Below are 21,932 nucleotides of genomic sequence, written 5' to 3' on the forward strand. Positions count from 1 at the left end.
GGCTCTACCTGTTAGCCGCCCGCTCCCAGACACTTCCCTGACGACCGTATCGTATCGAGGCCACAACTTTCCTGTGAGAAAGATCGTAATGACACCGCTTAGTTTCTTATCTGTGTTTTGTTCATGCCGGAATCTGTTTAGGAAAATCAGACCATTTAATTCGGGCAACAAAAACTCCCGAACCGTTCCGTCCACTAAGGACGGAGCTCGTTCTCGTCAATCAGTTTGTACAGAGTAACCTATTATGCAAAGGCTGGACGTAAGAACGACCACATGGTCTGTTCTATCTTACTTCGTTCTACTTCCCACTTTCAATTTGTGGTACTCCGTCTTGTGTTGGGGGCAATCTGTACTCTGCATCCAAACAGGCCAGCTGAAGGCAAGATTACATATTAGCAGATATAAGCTTCTGAATAAAACCCTATCCTGGAGGCATATACGAACCCCAAGAAAAATGTCCGTGCTACATATGAAGCAATCTCGGGACTTGTCCCAAATGCATCTGTATAAGAAAGACCCCCGGGCTTCATCGCCTCCTTTTCGTATCGCCCCCTTCTGAAAACACAGTGGATTATGCTGTAGCAACAGCACATGCTCCGCAGGTCGTAGAAACGGGACTCGGACAATTTACCCCGTGACAGGGGAATAGGTATTTGTCAGTTATAAGTAAGGTGATATATCTTAGTATCGCTTCCGACACAGATGGAAACCTGTTGTACCCCCGGTAATCCTCCACCAAGCCTCCCTATATCTTATTACGACGTACCGAGTATGTACGAGAGGAGTCTAAACAATCAACACACTCCACTTTTAACAGTGTGTGGATCGAGAAGACGGAGTACGTCGTAGAGAAAGAGGGCGTTTACATTTGTGCTGCAAAACATACGACATAGGTCTATACGTCGTAGAGGTCAATACTCAGAAACTGAAAATGGTCCCAATTTATTGAATTGAATTGGCAAATCTGCATGCCGATTGTCTTTATCCACCAGTGCACACAAATTCGAGCACCACTGCTTTCTGCAGATCATCAAGTCTTATCCAGTCTGGTAAATAGCATTGTATTGTTTGGATGAACTTCAGACGCTCGTAGGCTTCTCTACTAAGCTGCAATAGCCTCAACTGCTATGAGGAGAAGCACCTCTACCACCAACTCCGGCTCTTTGGGTCTCCAGCCAATCGTCTTCCTTCTTCTTCGACATGTCCGACCAGTCCTAACACGGATCCTGCTCGAAATCTATCTCAGTTTCTTCGTCTGATTTTGAGCCTCCCGCACTGAAAATGCGTCCGAAATATCCGCAATAGCCACGTACATCACATACAGTGGGATGAAAACCCACAGCGTGTTGAAGAATACCAAGTATATCCACATGTACATGAAGTTGCTGCCGTTCAGGTTGGCGTTGCCGATCAACCACTCGGGGCAGAATGTCATGAAACCGCCGTACAGCTCTGCCGTCGCAATGATTACCATCAGTACATTGGCCCGCGGGCGGCTTCGTGCCAGGTCGTAGCACACGAGGCACGACAGCGGGCCCATAACAAGCACAGTCAGCAGCTCCAAGCTGATAACGCCCAGATCGGCGCCCGCCCAGCGCCGGTCGGCGCGTGCATACACCATCCACAGCTGCGCAAAGGGGTTCTGGCTGCTAGCCTGGGGGCCGTAGATCCGGTCGCCATGGCCCAGAAACGGGTGCGGCTGGATCACGTAGTAGTCCTCGGGGGCTAGATCGGCCACCGGCATCCAGCTGAAGAAGCAATGGTAGAGATAGCTGCCCTCTAGCACGAAGTGGATGAGCGCGTCAAATGCGTGCCAGATGAACAAGGAGCGGCAGCAAGTCGATGCCGTTGCTGGAAGCGCCAAGCGCGACGCGCCATAGGCGGCGGCCAAGATGGCGACTGTCGATGCCAGCGAAATAAGAGTAGTCTGGTCAAACAGATCTGCCGGCAGAGCCGACACGATGCTAACCCAGTTGACAGCCATGTTTGAAGATATCAAGGTATTTTTGTCGGATATGCCAAACGCTACGGTTTTTTTTGCTGCGTGGCAGTTAGAAAGCGTTTGTTCTAATTTTAACCCAACGACAATTTCGACCCGCAATTTGGTTTGAACCACTGTGATTCGTGAAGCACAACAGTATGTCAGAAGCAGTCAATATTTTGATATTTGTTCCGAAACGGATTTTCCACTATCTAGCTGTGTCCAAATTATCGCAAACTATGTTTGCACGCTCTGGCTTCAGTCAATTTTTCTTTCGATTTTAGTGCGTAGCAGCCTGCTTATTGGCCTCGGCACTGGTGTCGTGCTTGGTCTCAGTGGCCTTGTTCTTCACGGCATCAACACCGGCTTGGGCACTGATAAATTGTTAGTATGTATCCTTACATTCGTCAAAAGTCTTGACGTACCGGGTACCGATCGATTGGTTGCTGTCGCTAGCCACATTCTTGTTGGCCTCCTTAGCAGTGCCAGCGGTGGCACCTATGTAACTGTTAGTGCAGTCTCAGTGAGCTGTTGTATGGTTGACGTACTGTTGACCTTGTCAGAGACAAAGTTGCCAGCTTGCTTGAGAGTATCCATTGTGTGAAGGTGAAAGACTGTTTGAAGCAATGTATTTAGACAGTGTCTGGATTGGATTGTTGAATTGAAGTCTGAATGTTGCTTAAAATAAAATGAGACGGTGAAGACGAAGGGGAAGCTATCCTTATATACTTAAACCTGTTCCAACATTACCACAACATCTCATGGCTATGCCGAGCACCTCGAGACGCCTTCGTGTTGCCTGTTTGGTCATGTGAATGTCTGCATGCCTTGACGTCATAGTTTATCGGCCTAGATGCAAGCAGAACTAGATGTATCCAGACTATTACGTAGCATGCGGTCTCGGAATTTACTCAATTCCCCTCCTTCTTCCTTGGCGAGGCTTACACGCTACGAGAAAACTCTAGACAAAGCCCGCCGGCTTAGAAAGTACTCGGCATTATGCCGCCTAGAACGTACTGAGTGGGGATGGATATGGTATGAGTGGATGCTGGGAATACAGAGGCTGAACAGAAAGAGGCAAGAGAAAGATGAATGAGAACAATGAGGACAGACACAATTCCTCGATTCGTATCCCTTGCGGATGCAGATACTTGACCCTCGCGTTGGAACTTACTTTTTGCGCTTTCCCGACGACAATGGCGGAAACAGACGCCCGTATTGGAGTGACATGCGGAGTACAGTTGGGTTGCTTACGAAATATTTTGTTGGCGATGCGAACGGATTTTGATTGGTAGAAGTCCCAAGACAAGTGGGCAAACCTGTTTTTAGCACATATGACGTCGTAAGAACATGTTGCGCGTATAATGCATACAGAAGAACTGGCCAGATGCAACATGTTGCTTTCATCGCAGAAGCCTTGGAATGAAGTAGCATTCTCCATTACGTTACTAAAATGGCGGCCTCCTTACGATTGATCTGAGACGTGTATGATGTCAATAACAAACGAGGTATAGCTTCATGTACGGAGTACCGCATGTGCTTTGGTAGCATCAATGTGGCAAGAGCAGGTTCCAACACGGCTGCTAGCTACGAGTGGTTTCCAGGAGCTGAATGTCTGTAACCCCGCCGGAATCGTGATCTTGGAGTGACATCACGATCCGAGGCCTAGCTTGGCTGCTGCCAAAAATGAGAGTGCTTCGCCTCTCCCGCTTCCTCTGTACGGTACGTCATCAGGCACCAGCATATCCTGCCGTTGATCTGCTATGAAGGGGCGGAGTGAAAATCTTTAGGCCGAAATCAAACCGCCCCTGAATGTGCGTGTATAAGCCGGGTTGACAAATGACAGGCCGGCGTATTGAAGATTGAGAAGCCATCCCCGTTCTCCTGTTTACCTCGTTGGCTAGACAACTCTGACATATTGAAATCGTGACTGCCCGTTCTGTCGCCTCTCGTTCATCACTCGCAGTTTCTCTCTTAGAACCTTCTGCCGTCCTCCTTAAAAAAAGACACCCGTCTGCAATACGCCCCTCTCAAGAAACAAGGAGAAGGTCTTGCAATATAGGGCCCTACTACCGGTATGGTGTAACGGTTAACATTCGAGATTCTCATTCTCGGGCTCTGGGTTCGATTCCCAGTACCGGTGCGCAACGGATTCTCCGCGGCCCTTACGGTCGGTGTGTCTTTTTTGTTTGTTTGTTGTGTCGCCCAGCCTCACTTCTAGACCTGAAGTCGCAAATGCCCACTCATGCATACATGTTTCTGTCCATTTTCCCAACGCACAATTTCTGATATAAGCTTGCCGCGAGACTTTGTTCGGGTATTTTCTTACGGACTCCATTGGGATGAACCTGGGCTTTATGCTTTGTATTGTAGCTTCGTTGATTACGTCGGTCAGCTACGCCGGCTATTCACACCTACAATAGAAGGCCTCTACAATGCGCCTAAATAAGCCCGAAGCTCTTATTGCAGCCGAAAGTAAGACTGTAAGAATAAAAAATTGTAAAGAATTTGAATTCGTACTTGTTCTGTCGATACAACAGATTCAGATGTTTCTTTTTACCATTACCAGAACCAAGTTCGAATTAGAAAATCCATCAGTATTTCTAGTCCAACCAATACGATGTCAAAAAAGAAGATTGTCATCAGCGAGTACAACGTGTCTGGTCTTCGCCTCAGGCCGTTCAACTTACTCTGGGGCGGACCTCTGCTGGTCAAGGACCGTAAATCTCGACAGAAGCAGCAAGAACAGGAGAGCAACACACAGCCACCGTCCGTCCTCGAGGCTCCTCCCGCTGCAGAAGAAGCGCAGGCTGAAGCGCCTCCTCCGGCCGATCCTGTGATACCGGTAGAGCCTGACACCCCCGCGGCAGGCACTGTGAAGATTGAAGCAGATACGAAAAGCAAAGAAAAAAAGAAGCACAAGAAGCATCGCCCCAAACAGTACTACGAAATCGAAAGCGACAGTGACAGCAGCAGCAGGGGACGTCGCTATAGCTCATACAGGCGATCGCAATGTTACCAATTTCGTCCCATCGGATGCCATCGAGATGGCTGTCAATGCTCGCATGATGCAGAGACCAAAAAAAGAGAGACGAAGCACAGAAAACAAAGCTTGAAAGCCATGCGATGTCCTGTATGCAAGCAACACGTGGACATGTCTTCAATTGAGGGCGATGACAGCAGCATAGACTGTAGCAGCGACGCAACGACGGCCTATGTCTGTAAGAGAGACAAGAAAAAGAATAGATCAAAGGCAAAGTCCGGGACACTGAAGAATGAAAGTGGGGGGAACACCGAAAAACAGAGAATTAAAGACGGCAACACCAAAGAAGACGAGCCACAAGTGCCCTCGTCCGCCACTGCTCTTACAGATGGTGATGTCGTCGCGGATCCAAAAGCCCAGAATGAAGTAGACGAAGGCAACGCAGGCAACGCAGGCAACGCGGGCAACGCAGACCAGAGCAACGGTACAGTCGGTGGCGATTCCGTTGTCGTGGAAAGCAACGTGATGCCGACTCTCCAGGATGCAACTAATCCTCTTCCTGGGGTCGATCTGCGTGCAGACTTCTTGGCCTCATCTGGCGCCTATCCATCGCAGTTTCCCCCCAGCTTCCATCGCAGCGACCACAACGTGCCTTCATATCTGCCAGAGTTTGCAGACACGCAATCTCGTCCCTACCCCTACCCTTCCTACCCGGCATATCCCTATGGATATTGCCCGTATCCTATGTGTCCCTACCCACACATGACACCTCCGATGGCTGGCTATTTGCAGCCTCATCTGCCACTGATCTCACCCTACGCCTCAGCGGGCGCTGAATTTGTTCCTGATGCTGATATGCAGGGAAATAGAGGCGAAGCAGCCGTTGCTGATGCAAACGCCCAGAACGATGGTGGGAATGGCTCCGCCCCATGGCATGACAAGGAACTGACCACTGGTGACAACATGAACAAAGCCGAAGGCGAAGACGAGGCAGTCGAGACAAGCAACGATCAGATCGACAACTGGGGCATCAAATGGGACGACAGCGGCTTGGATGAGACCTGTGTAGGTACTACAAACAACGGTTCCTGGAGTTGTAAGCCAGCAGACACCGAGGGCAGCGCCGATCGATCGCCGACATGGACGGCTAGCGACCTAGCCCTACTCGGACGTCTGCACACTCAACAGGTCACAGACAGGTGGCGAGACCTGCAGACAGCGTTTTATAACGAGACCGGGAGAATGGTGGACTTGGAAGTGCTTAAAAGCACGGCAGAAAACACCGATGATGGCCAGTAAGAATGTTTCGGATGAAGGCGCCGAGGCGGATGAGAGGCTGAACAATTTGAGTCTGAAAATGCAGCGGCGAGGCTTGGGTCAAGAAGGCCATACTGTAGCACATCAATCTGCTATGCGGTAGTTAAATAGGCGGGATATGCTTAATGCATGTGGGTAATTGGTCAATTAAAGGTTGAACCTGTTGACAAACAGCAAAAAGGAAGAACGCAAAAGCTAAAACAAGTATGTAGCTGAACAAAACCCCTCGAGCCAACCTAAAAATGCCAACCCGTTCTGAGTCGGTGTCGACTGCAGTCCCTATTTTAGCTTAAAGTACACAGACAAGAGAAGCGTTGAAGAAGGTATAAAATTACGGCAAAGCCAAAATGCCAGACAAACTCCTCTAATGCAATCTAGAATTCAAACCTAGCCCAACCGTTCTAGACCGGAAACAAACCAACCACTAATTATTTTATAAGCCAACAAGATGCAAGCCCGTAGTAGCGGCTTGTTTATATGAATTCGGGCATGTTATCTGTACGCATCACTTGTGCAGAGGCAGCCGTGCTGGGCGGCATAGGTGGCGGCACGGTTGTTCGTGGAGGCGTGGACATCAACTGTGTGCTTGGGGGCTGTGGTGGCGCAATTTCAGAAGTCTGGCCCGGGAGGCCGCTGGTTTTTGTTCTAGACGAGCTGCCAGTGTTGAGGCCTCGCTTCATCATCTTGCCCAGCACTGTGACGAGCTCGCATGCATCGCTGAACATGTCGTTGTCGATGCCCTCTGTGGCCTCGTACACATCTGATATTGTGTCTTTGGCCAACTTGCGGCTGCCTTCGAAATCGTGCTTGCATTCATACAAGAATGCAGAATACTCCGTCTTTACAGAAAGACGCAATGTGTGCGAGCCCCAGAGCAGCTTTTCGGCTAGAGCAACCGCATATCGGAAATACTCGTCGGCCACCGGCAAGTAGTCCTTTGGAGGAAGTAGAAATGCGGCAGGAGGTTGAGGGCCAAATCCAGGTGGCGGGCCGACGGGACCGCCTTCGTGAAGGTGGGCGGATTGCATAGGTGAGCGCTCGCTTGTCCCGTCGTCGTCTCTAGCAATTTCCTTGCCCTTGTCGGCTCGGGGTGGCGTTGGCTCATTCGACGACGAGCCGGCGATCTCGGGAGTGGACAGGCCCATTACGGAGACGGGCGGCTGGTTGTAGAACAGGACGAATATATGGTAAAAAGAAGCACGCAGCTTGTAGGCCAGAACCTTGAGCTCGACGTACTGTCCCACAACTGGAAGGACATACTGTTCGAGCATGACGAGCCCCTCACGCGATAGCCATATAATGTGGAAGTACAGCTCGAGCGTCTGTGGCGATATTGATTGATCTCGTCGGCGTTGTTTCCGGGCGAGCACAAGTTGTTGGGAGAGGTTGACAGACAGGCCGAGTATTTTGAACAGCATTGATGCCAACAGAGGGTTATCATGCTCGACAGCCTTGGCAAGTCTGCCGAGGAATTTCTGGTCGACCTCGGACGAAGCCATGATGCTCAATTTGGGAGTCTTGTGAGGAGCGAAATGAAGGAGGGGGCGAAAAGCAGAAGTGGACGTTCGGGCTATTATAATTATACCACGCGGTCAATGCCAATATGAGACCGTCTTGAGCACGTCAGGCGTACTTTGTATGGTTTGCGAAAAGAGACTGCCGATCCTGAGGAAGATTGTGGATTGCGAAATAATGCTCGTACACTAGTGGGAGGTCGAGATCTTGGGACAACAAGGTAGGAGGCCTATGGGTTGGCGCCCTCAGGACTTGAGCACTGGCAAGCAGGTCGCAAAATGGGCCGTAAAAAAGAGTGTCGTGGGTCGGAAGGAAATGGGGCTGAGGTCGGCTTGTTTACATCGAGCATAAGCATAGCGCCATGGAGATAGCAGCGATCCGAAGTCGTTGTATATACAGATGGTGGAAATATGCAAGGAGACAGGAGATTGATCGCTGAAGGTGGTTGAGAAAGTCCGAAAGACAAAATCAAACACCACGACAGTGAGGCTGGCTCGGTCTGCAGAAGGGCGAGTAACGAAACCGATAGAAACAAACGGAGGCCAATCAAGCTGGAGGTGGCCGAAAAAAAAACAAATGCTAACAAGAGCGGTTATGGGACAGGAAGACCGGCAGCTGGATTGAATGTCTGGCCGTATCGGACCGTGTCCATTGGATGTTAACGGGAGAGAGGTCCGAGTCGCGCTCCGAGATGAATGCGTGCAACCGGTTGTTTGGAAGCGGACAGGAGAAGGCGAAAGAGGCGGAAGGGGAATTGCCAGTGGAGGGGAGGTGCAGGAAAGAACTACTCCGTAGGTACCACAAGCTGCATATGCGCTCCGGGAATGAATGGGGGCCTGCGGTCTGTGGATACTCGTTTCTGCAGTTGGATTTCCCTTTGCTGTGCATACAGAGATGGACAGGGCCAGTCGTCGGTCGCGTGTTTGCCCTATGGCCCCGACTTTCTTTTTGTCGAGACGTGACTTCCGCTGCTTCGGTCTTCTTTCTCAGTGGATGTATGCGCGGCGGAGCTGCAGGACAGTGCGGTGGTGGAGATGTTCGTGGGGACGAGGTTGTACTGCTTTGCTAGCCTGGAATCGTGTGAGAGAACGTGCAGAACGAGGAGAAAGCCAGCGGTTCTAGGCAAGCCGGATGTGTGCACGAGGGAGATGCAGATGGCGACTCAAGGGTTCGTGTCGGTTGCATGTGCTGTATGCGTGGTAGTTTGTTGTTTATGTTGTAGGGCCGGTCAGACGAATGGGAGGGCCGCCCTACGACATTCCCTTCCCGGTTCCTTGTCCGGGCTTGTCCCCTTCCTTGGCCAGCTGCACGATGCGTTGGCAAGGCTCGTTTTTCGTGCACCAGCTGCCAATTGCGCCCGGATTGTCAGCGCGCTGCTTCGGGGCCAACGCAGAAGACGGACAAACAACCAACAGGCTTGCTTCTGTGGACGCACATGCACATGCACGCATGCACTTTCTGAGCGTGGCCTTTCTTTGCTATATTTGTCCCCGAATGCCTCTTCCGGCCAGCTTCGCTGACCATCCACTTTCTTCCTGGTCGGCCTTGTCAGCCAGAGCCAGACCCGGGTGATCCTCAACGGAAAACACGGTGGGGCAGATAAATACGGAGTAAAGACTGTGAACAAATCCACTTGCCAGGTGGTCAACGACAGGTCGAAGAGAGCCGGGCACGAGGAGGAGAAAAAGAATGGCAGCAGAAAGGTCGACAAAAACAAAACAAAAAATCACACCCGAATAGGGCTGGTCTGACCGGACCCACAGGCCAGGAGTGGCAGCAAAAAGGGACGAATGGGTGGGCTATTGGACTGTGACCTGGTTGGTAGGTCGCTTTGCTGGCCGAGAGGTCTGGCTTTTCCAGGGCCTCCTTGTTCGTGTGGGCAATGCAGGGTCGATGCACCGATGCACCGACGCACCTGCAGCAGTGGGCCTCGGCCGCCTTTGCCCGGCTGCACGTCCTCACGCCTTTCCCTGTCAGAGGGGAAGGTGTAGAGACAGAAAAGAGAGCAAATCAGAAGGACTGCAGGGCGGTAGAGAATCAAGCATTGAGAGAAGGGCGCTGGAGTTGCAGTGAAGCATTCAGCGGTCACTCGCGCCGGTGATATCGAAGGGGGTTCATGAGAGGAAACGAGAATCAGTCGGCCGATGGAGTCGCTTGGACTGCAGCAGCAATCCCGGCAAACCGGTTGGTGGATGCAAGTACGCGGGCCGGCGAGACAGCGCAAAAAAATACAGTCAAAATGACAGCATATATTTTGGTATTGAATACGAAGTCGTACTCGCAAAGGTACGCCGTGCTTCCGCAGTTGGCATGCGCGCCTGTGTCGGAAAGGCTGCCGAATAGGAGGAAAGGATGGCGGCTGGGGGCTGCAGAATAGCGATTGGTGAGATGAGAAAGCAAATACAAAAACGGAAAGGGGAGAAAAAAAGAGGAGAAAAAGAAGGGGGAGCAGGACGAGGATGCAGTCAACATGGCCATTGTTGCATTGGGGGAGAAAAGCGTCGAGCTAGTCCGAAAAAGAAAGTATAACAACATGGGAAAAAAGAGGATTAAAGAAAGGCGCGCGCGCGTGCTGAGCGCGACTTCTCCTTTAGTACGACGTAAGATACTCGTATGTATTGCGAGATACTCTGTACAGAAAGGACGCAGTACGACATGCTCCGGCCGTCTTCGCCTGGCCTAGCGGGTCTCCGCTGAGGATACAGGCCTGTGACGTCGATGCCGTCGTTCTTTCCTTCCGGGAGAAGCCACCTTCCCTGCTCTATTTACGCGAATTTTAAGAATACATAATGTATAGTAGAAACAATTGTGGCATACGCATACGACACAAGATGCTACAATTTCACGACAAGCACGAAAAGTGCCCCTCTGAGTGCTCTCTTACACAGCATCTCCGGATTTTAGCTGCATAAGGCTCCATGGCGCGGGAAACCACGAGGGCTCACTAAGCCCATCGGAATGCTTCAAGACGGGAGAACCACGGGCGCTACCACGACAAATTTTCCAGCACTGGAATGCGGCTGTTTTCTGCCCAACAGATAACCCTATAATGGTGGCATTGTCTCAGACAGTGGGCGCAACGGTCTCCAGCAGGCGGACAGCAGAGAGAGGCATCGCGAGTGCTCACTACGACGTATGATACAAAGTGAGGCTATTTCCAACAATACAGTACTATGCATGATACGAAGCAGTAGCTCGCCAACGCGACCAGCCTCTTTTTTTTCTGCCCGTTGACTAGCAGAGACACTTGGCCGCTCAGCTCGCGGGGCCCCTGCAATTTGCATCGCTGTTCTGAGATAGCCTCCTGATACTGCACTAGCTCAGCCGACAAAAGTGGCGGTGAGAGAAGCTCTCCAGATGCGCAGCTCGGCCCAGGAAGCTGCCCCTGAGGCATCATAGTGGAGATGGGGCTGCATGCAGCTGTGTCTGTGCCTGCGTCTTGCAGGGATACGGAGTACGGAGCCCCAAGCATACGAAGTACGTCACATGTCGTGAAGCTGTCATTGCACATATATCGCGTCATACTGGTAGCATATCATACAGTCCATTCCAACAGTTAGGCTCCCTTTGGAAGCGGCCGGTTTTTGCGTCGCCGTCCGCTCGCGTTGCCTGCCCGCATGACCTCTGGTTCTGCGCGGAGCAAGTCTGCCGCACTGCCGAACCGCTCGTGGCCCAGAGTGATGATCTTGATCGAAGTTCCAATGCCCAGAGCCACTGTTCCCGCCCCAACTTGCACAATCGGGCCCGGCTCTGTCACAAGCAGGTCGTCGTGGTCTCCTCCCAGCGGCTGTGTCACGTAGCCCCGGCTGCCAGCGCTGTCGCCGTCTCGATTGTCCAGCATGCTCCACATCGACCAGGCCTCCCAACAGTCGGGGCCACTTGCCGGCACCGTTGCAGCCGTCGATGTCTTGGTTGTGCTCGCCGCTGTGGTCGGCGTTGCAGGCACTGTTCCGGCCAGGGCTCCCAGCCCGCGGCGCCGAAGGCTGCCGTCTGTCCTGCCCGCAGACTCATGGCCGCTGGCAGTATGGCTAAGGCTACCCGTGCAGCCGTCGGGGATGGCTTGCCCCTGGCGCCGTACACCGACGATGCATCCGTTAGGCAGGGCTTCCCACTTGCCCGGGTTGGGAATGTCTCTGGTTACCTGCCGTGATCTATCCCACGTGCAGCAAGAGCTATCTGAGCTGGCAGGTATGCCCGTGAGGCCATCGTTGGAGAACAAGGCAATCGATCCACCTTCCTGCTCCGGCAGATATGTCTGTATGAGGCAGTGTCCTGTCCTGGCACTCGAGTAGACGAGACTGAAGTGGGACAGCTCTGGCGGGCCGATCTGCAGCTGTCTTCTCTTCGAACACAGATATCTTAGCGATCGTGCCTTGATGGCCGTGGTGGTCCGGAATGTGTGGATGATGTTGGATGTGCGCAGATCGACGAGGTCCACAGACCACGTCCGCACAACAAGATACGCAGGGAATTGCGCGAGCGCCACCACTGAGTGGACGCTTCTTTCTCTATTCGCCTGCTGCTTTGGTCCTTCTGAAATCCACTCATCACCGGCCCGGAACATCCGGTACACACAACCGTTGCGCGAAGCTGCGATTATGGCAAAATGATCTTCGACCGACACTGGGGGTATTGTCGGAGCTCGGCAGTGAAGCGGCGCGGCGCAAACCAGCGGGGTTTGGCAGATCGGATGGTCCACCATCTCGCAAGAATCCGCCCAGAGCTCTGCAAATGTGCCGTTTCGCCGCACCACCACAAGTGAGGGGACCTTGGTGCACTTCAGAGCGGGTGTGAAGAAGAAGGCCTCTGGCTTCTGTCCGCACAGGTCAACAGGAAGAGTGGCACCCCACCGCTTGGTCTCCAGATTCCAGAGCATGACCATGTACGTGGATAGGATAGCCAGCCAGGTGGAGTCATCGTCGATGGCCAAAGCTAGTACCGGAAACGGCACGTCCGTGGAGTCGTCTTCTTCGGTGAGCAGGTAGTTCCTGCAACCGAACTGCACATTCCAAACACGGATTCGTCGGTCAAGTCCGACCGAGACCACCAGGCCGTCGGGTGATGCCACCAACAGGGCGACATCCAAGGCATGGCCTTGATCGAGCGACTTGACCGAGAGACGAGGCTCATCAGCTGACTCGACGTGGTCGTCTGCCTCATCAGCCTCAATCCATAGGAGATAGCTGACAAATGTGCGCACGGCGGCGGGTACAGCAAGAATAGCCACCAGAAAAGACTTCCACTGATGACGGACAAAGTCGTACACAGCTGGAAGAAATGGACGCTCAGATACACTGGGCATACGGTCAGCACCATTCAGCACAAAGACAAGCGGCTCGTAGACACGAGCAACGCAGCTGTATGCGTATGGTCGTATCGCATTGTTCATTTCGCGCGCTGTCTGGTCTTGGAGACGGAGCCACGAGGCCGGGCTGCGCGCTTGGTGCACTTCTTTGAACTGTGGCGACACGCTGTCCCAGTAATTTGTGTTGTGGCCTCCACCTGTATCCGGAGCGGCCACTCTGAAGAGTCGAACTACGGCGCGAACCATGCTCTCGAAGTCGAAGAAGTGCCACTGAGCGATCACGACAAAGCACACCAAGATGACGGTGCCAGCGATGCGCGTAGACACGTCGACACGACCTTGCAGGAAAGCGGCAAACCAGGATGGACGTGGCAGGCCGAGTGCTGTTGGTGATGGCGGCTGGGATGACGTCGAGTGGAGGCGGCGCCGCATAGAGGCAGTCTTCTCGATTGCTTCGCCGAGTTCGGTGCGCCTGACCTCAATGCTGAGAACAGATAAAAAGAAGGTGGAGAGGTATATGAAGTCGAAGACGATAGCAATGGCGAGAAAGCCGCAGAAACCCGACAGTCCGGAAGCAACAAGTTTGGAAATGATCCAGAGGAGCACGAGATGCTCCACCACACTGGCGAGGGCAATGTGCGCCGTCTTCCCATACGCCTCACCAACGCGGCTGCTTGTACTGCTTTCGCTGTTCGTCAGGATGACGGCCTTGATCAACCGCAGTATGTTTTCGAGGCTCATGGAGACGATGACGATCGGGTATGCGGCTCGGGGAATGCGCGAGAGATCCACGCTAAGGATGGCGCAAACGGTGAAGCTTGACATGATGGACATGAAGATCTGGGCGACGACAGTCAGGATCAGGCCGGGGCGCGATTTAATGGCCGGCAGCTTGGATAGGTTCTGGATAACGTAAACAAAGGTTATGGTATACGCCAGGGCTAACATCAGGGAGTCCTGCAGGGACATGGGAAGAAACTGAAACTCATAAAGCTGGCTCTGCAAACTGTGGCCGACCTCTTTGGGGTAAACAGTCCATCTGCTATCCAGGCGAGAGGCAAGCCCCGCCGACTTCCGTTCCCACTGGCGGCCTACGGGAGAGTCGCGAAGATGGACCAGAGTGATGACGAGGGCGTCGGCGGCGACCAGAGCCCGGTCTTCGAAGCGCTCTCCGCTGAATGTGAGGGAGTGGCGCAGCGTGACGTTGATGGACGTGGCCTGTTTCTGGTGCTCATTGACGGTGGCCAAAATGTCAGAATCAGAGGCAATGGCCTCGCGGTCGTCGGACCAATAGAGCAAGGGCGAGTGGAAGAACCAAGACTGGTTTGTGAGCCCATTGACGACGTGAAAGGCGTCTCGCTGCTCTGGAGAGAGATCTTCCAGTGGGTCGCCGATCTCGAGGCTGTCTAGTGCATTAGAACGGTGAGGATTGAAGTTCTTAGTAGGTCCCAGGAGCTCGTCCTGTAGTTCGAGAGTACTCAGGAGAACATCACGGTTGAGGGCTTGCATGTAGCTTCCATGGACCCATATGGAACGCATGACAATGTGAGGCTCGACATCGATGCCGTTCTTGAGCGGGGTTGCGTTGGTCCAGACATGGCGAGGAATATGGGAGGTACTGCTAGTAAAGTCGCTGGTGTAAAGAAAGGGGACGGGGTAGAGGAGAGCGATAGTAACGGCGACAGAGAGGAGAAGAGTGGTGGCGACGTTTCGTGCAATGTAAACCCCATAATGCGTGAGGCTTTTTCGAAGGGGGTGGCCAGGAGCCAGTCTAGGCGCATTGGTAGTCCTGAGAGATGTCAATCAACAGCAGCGTACAGGCCTGAAACAGGAAGAGAGAAGCAGGCAGGATTGCAGATCTGTGGAAAGAGGACAATCTTACCCTCGGAACGGGTACAAGAGATACCAGAGCATCGCTGAGTATCAGCATGCCATGGGAGGAGGAGGAGGATTGGCGAGAGAGAAAGGAAGAGGTGGAAGAGAGAGGGGGAAGAGATGAAGAGGGAAGAGAGAGGGGAAATGCGAGAAGAAGGGACAGAAGACAAACCAAGGCCGGACAGAGTTCGATAAGGAATGCTATAGAAGGGAGGGAAGCTATGTATAAGATGAAGGGCATAGGAGCCCACCCACAGGGCGAATTATCTGCAGCCAAAATCGACAGCAACGCCACAGGTAATTTGGACGACACGTAACAGCAAAGGTACCGACTGCAGGTGTGGTGACGTTTGGTCATGGCGGTCCTGCCGACGACGGAGAAAAAAAGGCGGCCAGGCCGGAGAGCTTTGGCCGCCAAGATGACTGCGACAGTGACGGCGGTAGTGTCAGTTTTGAGGTGAGACCAGGCCGTGTGTATCTTACAATGTATTCGCGGCTCTGTCAAGGGAGGCCAGAACACAAGGCTTTTTGGTGCATGCGGTGAGGAGTGCAGAGGGCATCACCAAAGGGCAGACGAGGCCTGCATGCCCTTGAGGGAAATAGTGTAGAGGAGGGTGTGGGCAAGCAGCTGTGCTGTGGAGGCTAGTAAGTGTTTATGCGGCCGTCTGGATGTGACGACTGTTGGCGGCGTACACGAGGAAGGTGCCGTGGAGGTGGTGCCACTGGCGAGAAAAATCGCTGTGGGAAAGTGACATGGGAAACTTGAATTTCCGATAGTGGGAAAGTCGAGCAATAATACGGAGTACAGCGGCGCTAACAAAGCCAGGCTGGTCTAGCCATTATTATTCGCTGTGGGAGATGTTAAGCAGACGAGGAGACACGCACGGAGTATCTTTTTATGTACGGAGTACGAAGTACGGAGTCTATTTACATGGATTATACGCTCCAGTTGGCGACAGGGCCTAGAGCTGGGGGAGTGTGGCAGCTGGGGCTGGAAACGGCCCGGAGATGCGAGAACGCCTTGTGCATTCCAGTTTGAGGGCTGTTGGCAAGCCACGTCGCCGGGAGTACATGAGAGCTACGGGTAATACGAAAAGGAAGAGGGGTAGGTGAGAAGGAAAGGTGGGATCCAGAAGATTCCGGACTAAGAACTCCGTCTAATACTACAATGTATGCGTCGTATGTAACTCTGGCAAGCTGTCTGGTGAGAGCAGAGGTTTGCGGCCCCGCTGGCCGTCGCTGATTGGCTGGCGGCTGGCTGCTCTGTAGAAGTGACGTGTGCCTTTTTTCTGCTTTTTCTCTTGCGAGTCGCTGCCAGAGAAGCTCATTTGACGCCATGGATCGTGCCGACCCGTTGGCAGAGCTGATCAGCAGCTACTTTGAGCTCAACGGTAGCGCCATTGATGAGCTCCTGGACCCGGACGAGGACGTGGACGGGAGCATCTATGCCGATCAGCAGCCGTATCTCGGGCATGGCCCCGGCCCCGGTCCTGGCGCCGAGCCCAGCCCGCTCGAGTTCATGCGTTACGTTGCCCGCAACACGCCGTTTGTAGCCCGTGGTGCTGCCTCGTTGTGGCCGGCTGTCACCACCTGGTCTGCCTCGTTTCTGCGTGATGCACTAGCCAGCCACTCGGTCAACGTCGCTGTCACTCCCAGAGGGTGAGTTTCTGCTTTCTGCTTTATTATCTGTCTGTCTTCTGTCGAGCCTCCTACCCCTGTCCCTGTCTCTTCCGGCCTCGTCTGGCTGACTGCATAGAAATGCCGACGCACCAACGCCCGGTCCGTCTGGAGCCCTCGTCTTCGCCAAGCCTTGGGAGGAGAGCCAGCCGTTTCCCGACTTTCTCGACTACGTCATGCGCCAGGAAAAAGGCGAGCTGGACCCTGTCGCAGAAGTGCGCTATGCCCAGACCCGTAAGTCCCCATTTCCCTTACTATGTATCGTCAAGAGTCGATTCTGTCCGATCTGGGAATTCTATGCGAAATTAGCTCACCGCCATGTCCAGAAAATGACAATCTGCGCCAGGAATATGTCGCGCTGTATGACCACGTGCAGAAGAACATTCCTTTTGCCCGCATCGCCCTGCAGCGGCCGCCTGAGGCCATCAACCTATGGATAGGCAACTCGCACTCGGCAACAGCCCTGCACCGGGACAACTATGAGAATGTGTACGTGCAGGTCCTCGGCCAGAAGCACTTTGTGCTGCTGCCTCCGCTGTGTCAGCCCTGCGTCAACGAGCAGCTCTTGCAGTCGTGTACATACAGGCGCCGCGAGGACAAGGCCGGCCTCGAGCTGTTGCCCGACCGCCCCGACGGAAACGCTGTAGACATCACGGTCGAGGGCGGCGCCATTCCTTTTGCCACATGGGATCCGGACAGGCCAGAAGAGAACACCACACCGTACTCTGCGCTGGCATTGCCCATGCGCGTAACTTTGAACCCGGGCGATATGTTGTATCTGCCCGCCATGTGGTTGGCCATCCCTCCCTTCGTCCTGCTGCCAGTCCGTATCGGTCTTTCCCTGCTGACTCATCAGGTATCACAAAGTCTCGCAGTCCTGTCTAGGCGATGGCATCTGCGTCGCTGTCAACTACTGGTAAGAAGTGCCGCCATGGGCTCTCCAAAACATGGACCGTTTGTGCTTGGCTGACTGAAGGATCCAGGTATGATATGGACTTCAATGGCCCTCTATACCCGCTCAGTGCTTTTGTCCGTTCTGTTTACCAGACTACGCCGCAGTCAGGAAGAGCAGTCTGAAAAGAAATACATTTATACACAAAACAATGCTCTCTGAAAGCCGTTGTGCCATATATTGCCATGCGGTATACACTGTACGCCTCTCGCCTTTTTACACCAAAATGCCGCCTCCAGCCACCTATTTCTTGTACTTCTTGGCCACCCGCTTCAGCGCTCTGGTCTCCTTCTTCATTCTCGCATCCACCAGCTTGTATCTGCCCTTGACACCCTTCGGTCTGTGCACGGTTAGACGTGCATCCGGGACCGAGAAAAGACGACATGGAAGGGGGAGTGAGAGAGAGAATAACATACCGTCCCTTGATACCCCGGTTTGAACCCCTCGCCACCACCACCTTCATCGGGGTGTGCGGCTTCTTCTTGGCCGCCTTGCTGAGCATCTTGCTGATCGTGTCGCCCTTCTCCTTCTCTGTCATACCCTCGTCCGCAATCAGCAGCTCCGACTTCTTCTTGAGCTTCTCCAGCTTCTGTACCGCCTTGAACTTCTTGCGCGCCTGCGCCTCCCGCACCTTCTTGATTGGCCGTGCATTGAAAGCCCTCATCTTCTCCTTGATAGCGTCCGCCCCTGCCTTGGTGATCGGCCGGTGAAGCTTGTCGTGTCTGGACTCGTCATCCAGGAACCACTCCGGCAGTCCGTCCTTGTCTCGGAAGGCATGCTTGTTAAATCCATCGTCAATGACATCGTGTTTCAGCCTCTGTCCCGAAGCCAAGGATTGTGCAAGTGTCATAGCTTCGGCCGTGATGATATCAATGTCTGTACACCTGTTAGCTTGTTGCGCCAAATCCGCCATGGACGTCATACAGAGGCCCGACATACCTAGTCGCCCGTCAGAGCGGAGTCGCTTGTCTTCTTCTTCCCAGTCGTTCTCGTCCGTGTCCTGTTTGCTGCGCTTCACGACCTCGAAACCACCACCACCGCCATCCTCGCTCTCTGATTCGTCAAAAGTTACCTCTTCTTTAGCTCCCTTCTTTCCGGACTTGCCCTTGCTGGGAATGTCGTCCTCTTCGGCATCGTTTTCATCGACGTCTGGCATCTCTTCATCCTCTATCTCACCCTCCTCCTCCTCTTCTTCGTCTTCGTCTTCGTCTTCGCCTTCCTCTTCCTCGACAAGGTCGTCCAAGACACCGGGTATATCCTTGAAAATGTCCTGATTGAAAAAGCTTCTGGCTCGTTTAGACAACCCTCCTTCTTCGTCCGGCCCGTTGTCGAGGTCTGTAAGCAGAGACTTTGTTGGTTTTCCGCCTGCGGTATCGTCATCATCATCGCTGCTGTCTTCTTCAAGATCGCCATCGCTGTCCTCGATATCTTTGTCCTCGCCAGAGAAGCCCTCCCAATCGTCGTCGCCTTTGCGCTCTCTCGCCTTCTTGGCCCGATACTTCGCATCTGCAGACGACTTCCGATCCTGGTACTCGTCATACAAGCCATCCAGCTCCCGCTCTAGCCGGTCCTCTTCCTCGTCGCTCTCGTTGTCCGTCTCCCCAGACGATCCGATACCACTGTCTCGGTCCACTTTTTTGTCCGTATTAAGAAACGCCATCTTTCCTTTCGCTATTCTCCGAAGGGCATCCGGTTCTTGTAGCTTCTTGAGGGCGAACATAGACCCATCGCCCATTGCGTCCGCTTGCTCCATGCCGATGTCCATCGGGGCAGTCATATTCATCTGCATGCGCACAATGTCCTTTTGCTTTTTCTCGTTTTCCTTCCGCTTCTCGCGTTTCTTCTTCGAGTCCGTTCTGTCCTTCATGGCCTGGAGTTCTTGCTGGATTTTCATCTCCTCGTCCATAGTGTCCACTTGCGTGACCTCCTCTGACAGTGGCTTCGCCGCGGTCTTCTTCGAAGGAAACCCAAAGAGCTCTCGTACCCGCAGCCGCCACCGTAGCAAGACCTTGAACTCTTTCCGGCTCAGCACTTTCAGGTCGGCACAGCTCAGACGGATTTCCTCGGTCGTCTCTGGTAGCTTGTCGAGGGCAGCTAAGGCCACGTCACCATTCTTGGGCTGCTCAAACGATAGTCGGTTGTACTGGCCAAGAATGGCAATGGGATCAGTGGTCTGAATAAATTCGCTGGCCGGCATTTCCTTGAATTGCGTATAGTCGCCCTCTTCGTAACCATCTCGCTTGCGCTTCTTCACTTCCGGGTTGTACACCTTCGCCTCGTTATTCGGGGTTGGATCAGCTAGCTCAGCAAACACAGCTTTGGGGTCTAGAAACCGAGGATCGATTCGCTTGGGTGCCTTGAAGCCGCGGCACACCACGAAAATTTCGGCCGAAACGTTACGGGACGATGGCGGCTTGGTGGCCTCTACCTTTGTGAACAGCTGATTGAACACCCACAGAAGCGAATTGTAATCCTTGGAACGGAAGACCTTGGTAACAAATGTGCCGCCTTCGATGAGGAAGTCGGTCGCCAATTTCATAGCTTGCAAAGCCAGTTCTGCCTGGTTGAACGAGTCCTGGACCCACGCAGTACCGACGTTGGGCGCACCATCGTGCAGGACGGTGTCTGCTTTCCATGTCTTCAGGTGTTGGCGAATTGTTGCTCGGCACTTCTCTGTAGTAATATCACTCTGGAAGGTGATGACCTTCGGAATTGATTTGATCGGTGAGAGATCTACTCCCACGATAATGCTGTTCGCTGGCATGGTCTCTGCAGCGACTTGACACCAGGACTGCACAACGCGCATTAGAATGCAAGGGTCAAGAAGAACATACGATCGAACCATGGGAATATAGGGACACGTACTCCTGGCGCAGCGCAGAGATCCAGTAGGACCTTGCTCTTCTCGAGGAAGCCATATTTCTTGTTCAGCTGAATCAACTTGAACGCTGCTCTGGCCCGGTAGCCCTTCTCTTTTGCAAGCTTATACCACTTGTCCAAACGGCCCTTTCCGTGTTTCTTCTGCACGGCCATAGTGGCAGTAGGATAACAAAGGTGAAAACGTGTGTTTGTCGAGGTGTGTAGACGGATGGAGTCGACGAACTTTTTTTTACTAGACTTTTTTTATCTTATCTTTTTTTCCATCACCTCCCACCATGAGAACGTATAAGCAGAATATCCAATCACAGAGGCCGATAAACATTAGTATGGGTCTCTCGGCACCGATAAGAATATAGTGGGCCCAGTCTCGAAAGAAGCGCAATTTTGCTTAAACAGCTCCTTGGTCTAATAGATGGCTTCTGCTGATTGGCTGACTGCTGTAAGTTCTCGCGACTTTTTTTACACAAGCGCGTGTTAATCGCGTCAGTGCCTCGCCAAAGCCACACTCCATAGAGACGCCCCATAGCACTTCAGGAGTTGCTCCTCCCCCGCCACACGACTTTTCATTGCCGGGTCAGCAGCGTGACCGCGTTAAATGGGCTCCGTACTAAAACGTAATTTGTCCCGTCTTTCCTCTTGGCTGTTCTCGGACAATCTGCCAACTCATCCTTTCCTTCCGGCTGGCACAACCCTGATTCTTCTCCCCATCACGACTATCGAAGCTTCATTTAGTTGCCAGCTGCTGCCCACGGCTGCGTCTACGCGAACTTCTTGTTACCCGGCTTACGAACGCTGGTGCCGCAGACTAAGGGCAAGACAATGGCAGAAGGCAGCTCCACAGCTATCCTCATTTCCGTCACAGCATCCAGCGAAAATGACCAACTGCCATCGTCACCACCCGGGCCGCTTCCCTCTATTGCTTACAACAGCAAGGAGCGTCGTCAGCCGTCGATCACGCCCCGAAAGTTTAGACGTTTCTTCACACCCCGGTCTCGCGTATCAGCAAACCCGAGTGCTGCACGATCAGCCCTTCGTGATCTCACAGCTCTCGCTTTAAACCGGCCATCCACGCCGACTAGCAGTCCGGTCAACCCGGGCTTCTTGTCAACAGACACTGACCATGAAGAGCTCGTTTCTTTCCAGTCACCCCGGCCACTGAAGAAGCAGCGTACAGGCCAGTATACGCCAGAGACTTCGCCACTAAAGGCATCCTCCATGCCATTTTTCGATGCGACGACCCCAGAGCCAGCAGAAAGACTTGCAGCCAATTCTATGCTACTAAGTCCGCTTGCCTCGTCTCCCGTTCTATGGGCCAGTGAGCCAATGCTTGATGTGGATGATCTTGAAGCCTCGAGTTCGGGGCTGGGTTTATCGCAATGCCGAGAGCCGGTCAACAAGGTTGTGTCGTTGGGCCAACGGGGGGTGGCCGGTCAATTACTCCAACGAC

General features: G+C 53.2%; 7 protein-coding genes across 7 annotated transcripts; 2 read left to right on the plus strand and 5 right to left on the minus strand.

The window, feature by feature from the left end:
- Nucleotides 1-1,237: 1,237 nt before the first annotated feature.
- CMQ_3344 (ebp domain containing protein) lies at nucleotides 1,238-1,984 on the minus strand (the record flags this gene model as incomplete). The annotated part of the gene is made up of 1 exon (XM_014319282.1): nucleotides 1,238-1,984. One exon carries the CDS (start codon nucleotides 1,982-1,984, stop codon nucleotides 1,238-1,240), a length of 747 nt encoding a protein of 248 aa, XP_014174757.1.
- A 277-nt stretch (nucleotides 1,985-2,261) lies between these two features.
- Nucleotides 2,262-2,578, minus strand: CMQ_3426 (glucose-repressible protein; the record flags this gene model as incomplete). Its single annotated transcript, XM_014319364.1, has 3 exons — nucleotides 2,262-2,355; nucleotides 2,407-2,479; nucleotides 2,530-2,578. The coding sequence occupies 3 exons, from the start codon at nucleotides 2,576-2,578 to the stop codon at nucleotides 2,262-2,264; spliced, it is 216 nt and encodes a 71-aa protein (XP_014174839.1).
- A 2,023-nt stretch (nucleotides 2,579-4,601) lies between these two features.
- CMQ_3400 (uncharacterized protein) lies at nucleotides 4,602-6,361 on the plus strand (the record flags this gene model as incomplete). Its single annotated transcript, XM_014319338.1, has 3 exons — nucleotides 4,602-4,965; nucleotides 5,296-6,259; nucleotides 6,328-6,361. The coding sequence occupies 3 exons, from the start codon at nucleotides 4,602-4,604 to the stop codon at nucleotides 6,359-6,361; spliced, it is 1,362 nt and encodes a 453-aa protein (XP_014174813.1).
- Nucleotides 6,362-6,754: 393 nt separating this feature from the next.
- On the minus strand, nucleotides 6,755-7,780 carry CMQ_3292 (uncharacterized protein; the record flags this gene model as incomplete). Its single annotated transcript, XM_014319230.1, has 1 exon — nucleotides 6,755-7,780. One exon carries the CDS (start codon nucleotides 7,778-7,780, stop codon nucleotides 6,755-6,757), a length of 1,026 nt encoding a protein of 341 aa, XP_014174705.1.
- Nucleotides 7,781-11,352: 3,572 nt separating this feature from the next.
- Nucleotides 11,353-15,015, minus strand: CMQ_3698 (sterol regulatory element-binding protein cleavage-activating protein; the record flags this gene model as incomplete). The annotated part of the gene is made up of 2 exons (XM_014319636.1): nucleotides 11,353-14,890; nucleotides 14,984-15,015. The coding sequence occupies 2 exons, from the start codon at nucleotides 15,013-15,015 to the stop codon at nucleotides 11,353-11,355; spliced, it is 3,570 nt and encodes a 1,189-aa protein (XP_014175111.1).
- Nucleotides 15,016-16,312: 1,297 nt separating this feature from the next.
- Nucleotides 16,313-17,730, plus strand: CMQ_4081 (phospholipase a2; the record flags this gene model as incomplete). The annotated part of the gene is made up of 5 exons (XM_014320019.1): nucleotides 16,313-16,635; nucleotides 16,733-16,887; nucleotides 16,980-17,476; nucleotides 17,529-17,569; nucleotides 17,637-17,730. 5 exons carry the CDS (start codon nucleotides 16,313-16,315, stop codon nucleotides 17,728-17,730), a joined length of 1,110 nt encoding a protein of 369 aa, XP_014175494.1.
- Nucleotides 17,731-17,848: 118 nt separating this feature from the next.
- On the minus strand, nucleotides 17,849-20,638 carry CMQ_4114 (rRNA methyltransferase; the record flags this gene model as incomplete). The annotated part of the gene is made up of 4 exons (XM_014320052.1): nucleotides 17,849-17,945; nucleotides 18,022-18,481; nucleotides 18,545-20,396; nucleotides 20,471-20,638. The coding sequence occupies 4 exons, from the start codon at nucleotides 20,636-20,638 to the stop codon at nucleotides 17,849-17,851; spliced, it is 2,577 nt and encodes an 858-aa protein (XP_014175527.1).
- Between the last annotated feature and the right edge of the window lie 1,294 nt (nucleotides 20,639-21,932).

This window comes from Grosmannia clavigera (assembly GCF_000143105.1).
Source record: "Grosmannia clavigera kw1407 unplaced genomic scaffold GCSC_113, whole genome shotgun sequence".
In the NCBI taxonomy this organism is placed as follows: domain Eukaryota; kingdom Fungi; phylum Ascomycota; class Sordariomycetes; order Ophiostomatales; family Ophiostomataceae; genus Leptographium; species Leptographium clavigerum.